The sequence below is a fragment of the Python bivittatus genome, unplaced genomic scaffold (assembly GCF_059951505.1).
Source record: "Python bivittatus isolate LINGU-HERP-01145 unplaced genomic scaffold, Pbiv_v1 ctg000350_np1212, whole genome shotgun sequence".
In the NCBI taxonomy this organism is placed as follows: Eukaryota; Metazoa; Chordata; class Lepidosauria; order Squamata; family Pythonidae; genus Python; species Python bivittatus.
In genome coordinates, this window is record NW_028277074.1 from 30548683 (window position 1) to 30560828 (window position 12146).

General features: G+C 37.9%; 1 protein-coding gene across 2 annotated transcripts in view; it reads right to left on the minus strand.

Annotated features, from left to right (window-relative positions):
- Positions 1-4448: 4448 nt before the first annotated feature.
- The window catches only part of POLA1 (DNA polymerase alpha 1, catalytic subunit), a 226880-nt gene continuing 219182 nt past the window's right edge, over positions 4449-12146 (minus strand). Inside the window, exon 37 of one of the 2 annotated variants that reach the window (XM_007421223.4) lies at positions 4449-5580. In XM_007421223.4, coding sequence (XP_007421285.2) covers positions 5420-5580 — 161 coding nt within the window. In that variant the 3' untranslated portion in view covers positions 4449-5419. The remainder of the gene's footprint in view (positions 5581-12146) is intronic. The other variant, XM_088144812.1, reaches the window with a different exon arrangement.

A 12146-nucleotide genomic window follows, 5' to 3' on the forward strand; every position in this document is an offset into this window, starting at 1 on the left:
TATAACTGGAACATACCAAGAAGGGTCTAGAACTATGTGTGGATGTAAAAAGGATGATGGCCCAATCCTATGCATGTCTGCTCAGAAGAAAGCCCCGCTGAGATCTTTGGAAAGTGGGTATAGGATCGTGGCCTAGGCAGGACCCTTAAAATAGTTAACATCAATAGGATTGGCATGTAGAGCACTGGTCATCCCAAATACACCTAGTGGGGAATAAAACCCATCAAGCGCAATGAGATTTCCAGGTCAACATCTCGGGTATTCTAACAGGGAACTTTTACTCCATCCTTTTCAATGGCCACACTTTTCTTCCGCTGTAAACGGGAGCAAAGGTGGTGCGCGCGCGTCCCGTCCTCCCTCGATCCTTCTTCTTTCCCGCGCTCGGCCGAAAATGTGTCTCCTCGCACGGGTGACTTCGGGGACGAACCTGGAAGGCTCCTGCTTGGCGGCCTCTGTCCTAGAGTGAGCTTGTAGATCAAGCCGTGGGAGGACGGGCTGTCCTGGGAGGCTGGGGTCCAGTCGTGCACCAGCCAGCACAGCAAGCCATGGCGAGAGGGGAGCCGGAGGCGACTCGGAGCCCGCTCGGAGCCACGGCACACACCCACTTGCAGGGCGGGGTGCGGTGGAGTGGGGGGGACTGTCAGAGCCCGCTGGGCTGCGCTTCCGTCTCTCTCGCCTGGAGATTTGACGGGAGCTTTCCAGGGCCAAGTGCTGAGGAACGAAAGTGAGGCCGGCTTGCCAGGCATCGGGGCTCCGCTCGGGGTTTTTCTTTCCCCGGACCGAGAGGCGGGAAGAAAGAAGATGACGCTACTCTACCACAGCCACTGCTGCTGCTCCTGACAAGAGCAGCAGATGCTGCCTGTGGCGCCTCCTCTCCCTTTACGGGAGCTGGACCGTGGGCGCGGCGGAGCGCCTTCCTCCCCCAGCCCGATCTCTCCTTTTTCCAAGCCATTTGACCCTGCCATGGAGCTGAAGCAAATCGCGTGAAATTGCCTCCAAGGATTACATCGCCGTCCCATTGAAAGGCCCCCGAGCCCCTGGTTTACCAACCTCCTAATCCCATGTCACTCGGCTGCCGCAAACAACCCCCCAGTGAAAGGCCCCCTATTCTTCCGCAGCTGGAGGGGCCCTTCGCCGTCGGCCGTGGCGGACGGAGCTTGCCCTTGCGCGCGCTTCAAAAAGGAGCTTCGCTCTTCCCCGGATTAGAAGAGGGGCCGGGCTGTCACGCCTGACAAGCCCTCAAAGCCACCACCGAAACCCACGACCTCTTCCTTTCCTGAACGCTGGCCTGGCTCGGCGGCGGCGGGGAACACCTAACAGGCCCCGGCCAGGGCACACCAGGCTTTTCTCGTTTTAATCCATGATTCAGCTATGAAAGCGGCTCCGGCAAGGTAGGAAGGTAAAACAAGCCTCTCTACAAATCCCACCTAAGGCTTCCCAGGAAGTTTCACAAATCCAAGCCCCGCTTTCTTCTTTTTCTAAGACACTTTCCCCCTCCCCTTGTAGCCTTCTCTAGGTCCAAAGGCTGTTTTCTGTACACACTCAATGGCGAAAAATGGAAATACCATTTCACTTTGGATAATCCGCCAAGAAACAACTGAAGCCAACTTCTCCTGAATTGCTTCCTTGTAAAATTAATGCCATATATGGATAAGGAATGGTTGCACAGCACACCTCATGTATACATCACATACTCTCATTGCCACCTCCCCCCACAACATACACATACAGCTGATAGGAAATGACAGTAATTGGTCACAATACAGTAACACTGTAATAACCTAGAAGAGAGCCTGTCTTGTCCCGCAAAGGAAGAGTTTTGGTAAAGAATTTAAGAAAAGGTTCACTGAGTGGAAGGCCTCTGCGATAAGGATGGCAAATTATGCTTCTGTGGATTTTTCTCCCCTCAGAATTTGCATTCACACACACCCAGTGGGCTCTTCAGCATGTTTGTTTTTATGAACAAACTGCAATTCTTCCAAATAACCATAAATTTAACTGACACCATCTTATACACATATGTATTTTGGAGTATATATATTTAAAAACGCCATAGGTGCAAAAATATTTTTATAGGAAAAAGAACATTTGCCCCTGGACATGATTAACAGTAGAGTTTGAAGTGCATATTTTACTTTAAAGAAAAGGGAATCATTATCAATCCATTATGCATTAAGAAATGTCACTCAGTCATTTTTATTCATTCCACAGAAATCCTTGTAAAAGCCAGAATCATACTTCTGCAGGCAGCAATTTTGTTAATCCAGGGGGGTTATTACTCTGGTCCCTTATTAGGATCTATACTACTGCCAAGCAATCCTATAACCATCTCAAAAGAAGTTTACCTTCATGTTATAAAACCAGTAGTGGTATTTATACTGTGCAATAATTAGTGTATTACTTGAATCCACTAACAGGTTCATTTTATCTCTGCACAAAACCTCTAGCCTGCTTATAGAAAGCTTGTGCCTCCTTTGGTGCTGTTAAAGTGGTAAAAGAGTGAATGAAGGCTGGTAGCACTCTCTCTTTTTGCCTTGCCTTAATTCCCATCTCTTTCTGCTCTCATCCAATTAGTGCAGTGTATTAAGCAGTTTATCATCTCATAGTCAGCTATTGAGAGAAACAAGGCGAACACTTTGCAATAGAGCCTGCTCTCCTTTGACACCCTCAGGTACTTACATATTCCACTGTGCTATGAATAATAGAGGAAGAATAGAGCACTAATTCCCTCATCAAAGAATGCCTTGTCTGCTGCTTTGCTCAACAACACCATTCTGATCAAAAGAAAAGCAATAAAGCTTAGCATAACAAAACGAAACCTACTTATTAGCTTAGTGGTTAAATTAATGCAGAGCCGCTGCTATTCAAAACCAAGGTTTGAAAACAGCCTCCAACAACCTGATAATGCTGCCTTCAGGATGAAGGAATTTTAATCTGAAATCTGAAGCTGGCACAGATGAGTTAATCTATTAAACAGCTATAAGAGGAGTGCAGGATGAGCGGTTCAATTAAGAAATATTTAGGTGCTCAACAGAAGAGAGGCAAAGAAGGCAAGATGAAAAATAGGCTGAAGTTGGGAAATAGAAAAGTAATTTTTATCTAGCAAGAAATGATTCTGGCACAAGATGAAACAATTCATTGGGTTCCTTTCTTTTAATAAATACTATCTGTGAAGTCTGGCTTCTGAGCTTATGTATCAAAACCTCCTTCCCTGTCCATCAACCTAACTTTGTTGTTATTTTTAACTTCACACAGAAAAAAGGGAGAAGGGAGGGTAACTGAGCCACTCACACTTTTCAGTGTTTTCCAATTCTACAGTACAATGTATTTAACATGCACATAAGAAAGATGGGTTTGCATTTCTTAGCTTTTCCACAGTTAAAATAAGGTGAAACAGTCAAAGTAGGTTGTGTAGTCAGAGACGGTCATATCAGTAGCAGATTTAGCTGACTAAACATTTAGACATTTACTTGTAACAAAGCTTTGAACAAGCTAGCTTTATTTATCTTAGGGGGCAAAAATACCTTCCCTAGTAATTAAGATGAAATGCAAAATTCCATTATGAAATTTATATTTGTATGATTTTTAAATCTGTAGAAGTAAAATATTTGCTTAATTTTTCTGCAAAATTCTATGTAATAATAATGTATGTGAAATTATAGTCTTGCTGAGGCTATGTCATGTGCTTATCTGCATATACATGTTCGTAATTTTTAATTTCCTCATATTTTACAAATAAATGTTCTGAACATGGGATATGCCAAAACCTGTGCAGTATTTGTAAATATATTATTCTAATTAAGGATGAAAATGTGCTCTTATCCCTCAAAGTTGGAGCTACTATAATTGGCCCGCTTATATAGTAGTAACAGGTACAAATAAAGCATGACCATCCATATGATAGTCTCCTTTAAGCAATACTGAAATTATATACTGGGAAAATAGAACATGGCACAGTGAACTTCCCTAATCCAGAGCTGTTTACAAAGACATTTCACTCTACATCAGGGTTTCTCAACCTCAGCAACTTTAAGATGTGTGGACTTCAACTCCCAGAATTCCCCAGCCAGCATGTTGGCTGGGGAATTTTGGGAGTTGAAGTCCATACATCTTAAAGTTGATAAGGTTGAGAAACCCTGCTCTACATCAATGCAAGCGTGTGTTGAGCTGCTCTACCAAAACGAATGCAAGGCCTTTGCAGAGGAGTTCTACGGTAACATTTATCTTCAGCAAGGGAAGATAAATCAAAGCAAACATTTAACCTGATTCCTGATTTTTGGATTAATGAAAGCTGAAATAGATGGGACATCACCACCATATTTGTTTATTCATCTGTCAGCATAATCAGGCATGAAGTGGGGGGATTTAAATTACAAATTGCTTGTCCACCCATGTCACTGTGCTATTTCACAGATATATTTAGTATGTATACACCATTCAAATCTTTGTACAAATAATTTTATTATATTTCCTTCAACTGTGTAAATGTTTACATCCACATTTAAAATGCTTTTACATATACCAGTAAATGACATTATTAGCCTCACAGAAGTTATAGAATAACATCTATATAAGGAGTCCAGCATCTCCCTTTCCCACCCAGAGACCCAGCCCAAAGTTACCTATGAGGTTGGCTTCAATTTTTTGTATCTATTGTTTATTGGCAATTAAAATACTATAAGCTCCCTAAAACCTTTCCACTACTTTATTTGCTTACCATAAGGCCATTCCTTTTGTTAGCTTAAATTTGCTCCATTTTTGCCTCAGTTAACTTCTTCTAACCATAATAGGTTGTACTACTTATTTTGTTGACTCCCAAGGAATTGATGAGTAACATTCAGAGGGCTAGGAGAATTTGCAACACACAATCTCCTTGGCCCATAAAGAAGTCAGTTGATTCCTTCATATTAGTTTCCATTCAGTTATTCTGTAGCATTGCAGCACAATACTCTTGTTTGGCATCTCTTCCCAGAGCAAAAACAATTTTAATGTTGTCTATATGACTACCCCGTAGAGAAATTACGAAAAGAGAAACCATCAGTGTTCCTACTAAGACCTCTGTTAACCTCTTTTCCTGAAAGCACCTCTGCTAAATACCCTGAAGCAAAGTCTAGGATCACTTACATTCCAGAAATACTCATGGGAAATTATTCAGTTAAAGGAGCTATTTTTCTATCTCTTGCTTCCATTCTAGGTCTCAATGTACAACAACCCATATAAAACATAAATTGTGCAGCACTTAGTATATCCATTAACTTTTAATATGTTTTTCCTTTTCATATTTTTAGTACCAAATAAACTTAGATTTAAAGTATATTAGCTTTCTTAATCTATAGCCATACTAGTATGCCTCAATAGACAGACAATAAGAGAAAAAGAGGAAGATTACTGCCTATAAACAGAGGCCAGAAAAACATTTTTAAGTACTGCACTCTTCCCTGGATTTTACTGAGCTGAATGTCTGGAAGAGTTTGCCGAGGTTTATTTCAGAATAGCTGCTCATCGACAACCATTTGTCTACTGTGTTCTTCAGCTTTTTGTATCCCTCCTTGTGAATTTCCAGCATCTTCTTCAATTCATCTGCAAGGATAGATAAAATTAAAAGATTAGGGGGAAAAAAGAATTACCATTTAGGCAACCCTTTGCAAAACTTTTTAATACATGATAACCCTCAAATCCCGGAATTCTCTGCAAGGTGCCTGCTGCTGAGCTTGCTATGCCTCTGCTTACATTTTTAAAAAGTACTTTGGTCGGCATGTTTATGTAAGTGTCATACTTGTTATTTACAAACAGATCAAGTGCATCAAGGAATTAGTCAACCCACTTGTCATGCCCCAACTGTACTGGCACACCAGCTTCTGTCAGTAAATGTTAGGAAGCACAGTTTGTCCATTAATGCTGAATAAATTGGGGTAGAGAGGGTAGAGAAGAACAGGAATGAGGGAACAGATTCAACTATATCACAGAACCAACTGATAGTGAAGAGGTTTAATGAAGAAAACAAAACCAAGTTTAGTGCCATGATTGTCTGGCCATCTGCTTTCAATGTTGTGAACCTTCTCTCCTGACTAAATTACTGAAGAGCTTTATAATGATGAGGACATTGGGAACTTTCTTTAATTGCTTATTATAAGGCATACAAAAGTCCCTACAGAAATGCTCTGAAGGCTATTAAAATGAAATGAACATTCTGCTCCACACTTATATTTTTCCCTCAAATTTTTAGAAAAGCCGTTTATGATGGCTGCAATCAGAAAATCAGAAATTCTCTTTATGAATTCATTTATGCACTTGTAAAGTGCTCGAGGAAATACTTGCAGGCACCCTTCCCCCTTTGCTATATGCTTTAACACATTCAGTGGCAATAGCAAGCAAGTTGCATATTTTATTGAGCTACATTTTTGGGAGCATATAGAGAGATAGGCTCTACAGATAGATAGCCTACAGCTATCTTGGGAAAACAAAATCTGAAACTATAAATGCCAGTGGAAGAGCAAGAAGGGATCATAAGAAGTTGTCTTATATCAGAACAAGCTATTCCTTTAGATCAGTTGGTTGACTAATTGGCAATGGTTCTTCTTGGTCTCAGAGGCCTTTCACATTGCCTGCTACCAGATCTTAAGTAGAGATGGAAAGGATAGATCCTGACACTTTCCATGTGTAAAACAAATCACTGAATTACCATCCTCTCTGAAAACTGTAGTGCTGAAAACTAGAGAATTTATTAATGTTCACATACATACATACATACATACATACATACATACATACATATAAAATGACTACACTGGAATTTACAAGAGAAGGCCACTGTATCAGATCATTTCAAGACATTGGAGTTTTAAGATACAGAAGTCTAATTTAACAACTGCTTCTAGTAAATGCCCATTGCAACTAGCCTGTGAACTAGAATGCATTGAGAGACTGACTCAAAGTCATCTAGTGAACTTCTGTGACTCAGGGTGGACTTGGACCTTGGTTTAACCCAACATCTTTACCACTACATCACATTGGCTCTCTGTGTGCATTTGGAAGAAATAATGAAAATTTAGACAAACTGGGTTTTTTTGTTACATTTCATAAGATGTGGATTACTCTAAGACTTGGAAAAACTTTTGAAATAAGTGTTTTGGAATGTGTAGGAATACATATAAAACACTACTTCTGAAATCATTGAAGTATCTATATCTTCTTCAAGGCTCACATAACTGTTCTAGAAGTTGTTTCTGGCTATGTCTGAAAATTTTGACAACATTCTGGCTGTCTTCTTTTTGCATTTTTTAGAGAATGTGTTCCTACAGATTGTTAAGCATCTCATGCACAGGCTTTGCAGAATTCTAGATTATATTACTGATCTTTTTGTTTTACTCATCCTCATTTTATGCAACTTAAGAGCAATAAGTCCCATTGTGTTCCATGGATGTTACTAGCAGAAGAGAGCAACATACAGTCTTCCAGCTGTTAGTTTGCAAATCTCATCTCCCATCATTGGTCATATGGTGAGGGATAATGAACATCTGGGAGGGCCATACTTGCACTTTAAGGACATTCATAAGTAAGTAAATTTCATGAGGGTTTTACTATTACATGTGGTCCTCACTTAACAACCACTCATGCAGTGACTGCTTGAACTTAAAATGGTGTTGAACAAATGATAGTCATGACCGGTCGTCATACTTATATTGGTCACAGCATCCCTGCAGTCATGTGATTATAATCCGGACGCCCGGCACTAGGCTCTCAATTATGTTGCTGCAACATCCTGCAGTCATGTGATTGCCATTTGCAATTCAATGGGGAAGCCGGCAGGAGGTTGTAAATGGTGACCATGTGACATCCTTACTTAATGACCCGTGGTGACTTGCTTAACAACAGCAGCCAGAAGTGCCAGAATTTCTGTTGCATGTGATGTTGTGCTTTTACAACCACATTGTTCCAGTCCCAATTACCATCATTAAGCGAGGACTACCTGTATTCATTATTTTTCACTATATTTTCTACTGCCAATTTTTTCATTTGTCTCGTCACATTCAGCTATTCTTTTTTTTCTTTTTCATTTAATTCTTTTTATCTTGTATAATTTATATTTTATATACTGTATGGTTTGTATATTCTCTTGCTCAGGATTAGTTTTTTTTATAATAATTTTATTAAGCATTACAGTTAAAAAGATAAAAACTAATACAAACTAAAAAAAAAAAAGAATAAAAAGAAAAAGTAGAAAGTGCAGAAAAGAAGACAAAATAGAAAAATAGAAAAAGAAAAAAGAAAAAAAAGAAAAAAGAAGAATATAGTAAAGAAGGAGAAAAGAAATATATAAAGAAATGAGTTTCCCTTCTCAATGTCCCAGCTGGAACTCATGCCAGCTGCAACCTAGTCTATAGTGTTTCCCCCACTTTTTAAAATACATCTCAAGGCCTAGTAACTTATATTGGCGTTTATTTAACAAATTTCCTTGAATGAAATTTGTCAATTAACACTCCTTTAGCTTTTTTCCATCCTTTCCTCCACTTTTTATGTTTTATTAACTAGACTATAGATCAGTGAAAACTGCCTTGTTTTGTTTTTAATCTTATGCAGTGCCTACCCTTTTCCTTAGCATTTCATTATCATAAAATATATATTAAAACATACCATTTAAAAACAGTATTAGTTATTGCTGGAAGAGTTGCTCATTTCTGTTTATGTCATTCAAAGAAAAACAAAAGTAACCATGAGAAAAACATGATCAAGTTAAGTTTGTCTTCCCCACCATGGCCATTGTTAAGAATACAAGAAGTTGAAATCTATGCATCTGGAAAGCGCTGAAGTTGGGGAAAGATGTTAAACAATGATTTGAATGAAGACCGATTCATCCTTTTCTGTATTTTTTTTCTGCATGCACAAAATGTATAGAATTGGTTTTTTCATCTAAGTAAAAATACTGAACTTGATGGTGTCACTGAGAAAATAGGGCCAGCTCAAGACATTTTGTTGTCTATAGCAAAGGATGAGATATCAACCTGTCATCCATTTGCAGAAGACAAGATGGGCAATTAAATCTTATTTTGAAACTAGTAATGGGATGGTGCCCTTCACAAAATTTGGGGGCAGCGATCCCATGGCAGGCTGTGTGCCATTCAGAGTGTTGTATTTCCACTGCTTGCTGCTGCCACCTCCTATACACTGTAACTGCTATCTCAAGCAGCCGCCTCACTAGGCCTAACAGTAGGACCAGTTCTGCTGGCCAGTCTCTGACCTCGAAGTGACTCTCTTGAGAGAACTGATGCCCAAAGCAAGAAAAGATTATGTTCTTGTGCAGAGGATTGGATCTTGGCTAAAACTGGGAAGGTAATCCATGTAAACACACAAACATTACTTAAAAGAAGATATGTATATTTAAAAAGAAAAAGAGAGCTTTCCAAGAAAAGTCGCTAAGAGTAGAAAAGCGCCATGCAAAATTAATGAGGAATATTTTATTTTAAAATATAAAACAATAAAGAGAATCCACATCACTAAATTTAGACTATAGCCTTATTTGCACGGCAGCAGTATATGCATTTGAATGACAGAAGTACATTTGATGACTGGGGAGAATAGATTTAAAGAACTGTAGTAATATAGAGCAGGGAAGATGAGAGAGGACACAGCTCCTGATGTGTTTACCTCCTCTGCTGATGGGATATTGACTTTTCCCACCAGGTTGGTTAGAAAGGGGACTATTTGCGCTGCCACACAGCAGAGTAAGAATGGCAACCAGCATCGTTCTGTGCTCTCTTTAGTAAAAGACAATTGTGACCATTGTATAGCACACAGTCAGTCAATACTTCCAAGCTACCATACCATCCAACTTGGAGATGCATATGAGAACTCCCTTTTTTTCTAAATGAATTTTTAATCAATAAAATAGTTCATCCTTTTTGAGTACAATGTTGTTACATGATTGAAATTGCTTGTGGAACATTCAGATATATGGATAGAACACAATTTTATACCAACTGCTACCATACCTCTTACAAAATAGCTACATTTGTGTTAGAAAAAAAAATCCAAATAGTCTTTCACAACATCAGAACAAGATGTATACCGTACTGTGCAATGTTTTCACATAAATAGCTTCCTAAAGGATGACTAGCTTTTAAATATTTTATTTATATACATACACACACACACACACACACACACATATACATACACATATACATACACACATCAATTAACTTTTAAACTGAGTGATGTAAATTATGAAAGAAAAACAGTTTAAATTAAAAATTTATCAATTGTTATTTTAATAATTGAAGCTAATATGGAACGTATAACATATATTGGCATTCTTTTAAATATTTTCATTTAGTTTTTTCCTCATTAAAATACTGCACAAATAAATAGAAGCCATTTTTTGGCTCACCTTCACTTGTATGGGAGGTTTTTATATTTTATGCCTAGTTAATGGACTCTTGGTCTTTTCATATTAACGTTATTGGTGAGCAAAGCTGTTAATTTATTGTTTCAAATATAACTTGGTTTTTTGATAATTCTAAAAATATGTGAAGAATATTTAGCAGTGAATGATTGTTCATTTTGAAAGTTGCAGCTTGGTACATAGACTTCTTATCCAATTATTCTTGTGTGTTCAGAAGTCAATGCATCATTCTTATATAGTTAGCTTTTATTTGAAGAATATGCTAAATTATAAACCATTAGGAGCTGATTCTTTTTTTTTACTTCCCCTACATTATTGTATTTAATTATATCAAACACAGGAACACAAGCAGTAGACTTTGTTCTAAATACCTGTGTTTCATCTATTTCTATGCAAAGGTAGCAAACAACAGTCAGTCATAATTGATTCTGTCAGATTTATACAGTCAGTCATAATTGTCTCTGTCTAGAGGTGTGTCAATTTACAGCAAGTTAAATAAATATTCTGTCAATTATGAAATCAGTTAAGGCAAGTCTTTTTAATTATACAGGTTCCCCACTTTGTAACATATAGCACCCTTATCCATGGTGTTAGCTCTGCGGTTTCTACTAAGTTAATACAAAGAGAGAAAAATTAGCAGCAATACAAAGAAACAAAATAGCTATTTAATATTAGCGCTGATAAAAAATGTAGCAAAAGTAATGTTAATTTGTGATATTAATACAAATGTGTTTCAAAACATAGTAATCCTAGTATCATTATAAATACAGGCCAACAAACTCATATATAACTCTACAGACATATCACAGAAATATACTGCACTAATTTCAATTCAATTAATTTATACATTACATGCGTAGGATCAAGGAAAGCTACAATCAATATTTTAGGACATCTAAAACACTTTTATTACTTTCACAAAAATCCCTCAATATTTCTTCTATTTTCCATCATGTCCCAACTTTTGTTTTATATATTCTTGTAGTGAATACATTTCTTCTGTTTAGTAAGTATTTGGCATACTATAACCATTCAAATAACTAATCATTCTTCTATTCTGTCCTGTAGATTTTTTTGACAGCAGAATATATTTAATATATGAAAATTATCTCTCTCTTACCAACAAAAGAAAACCCTTCAAACAAAAACCATTGATACTATCACCGTTGGCTGCTGACGTCCACCACCATTATCCTACAAACAGAGTCCCTTTTGCTTAAAAATAATTATCCTCACTTTCCTTGTGCTGTTACAAAAATATAGCTTCTAGGCTGAATAAAAAATAGGGTCTGAGTGCTTTATTACAGTGATCTTACAAATATTTAGAAGTGTGATTATAAGTCCATTCACTCTTGGTCTAATTCAGATTCAAATCAACATGGAGAGCTATTTTCCTTTGCTATAGCCAATGCTATGGAACAGAGTTATTGCAGATGTGAATGAAGAGGCCTGGCCGAGAAACCTGGCTACTTGTGAGAGAATAAAGAGCATTGGGGTGGGGGGTGGGGATATTGTAGGGAGGTATCAGAGGGTGAAAATGGTGCTTTTATCATATTTTACAAGAGCAAAGTTATCCTGAAAGTGATAAATTTATTTCAATAGGATGAATGATTGTATCAGGGGTTGGGCAAAAAGCTGTTTTGTATTTCTAACTCTAAAAGAAATTGCACATGCCCCCTTGCTGTGGATATAAAATACTGTCAGCATATTGGTCAGAATTTATTTTATTTATTTTGGGGAGTGT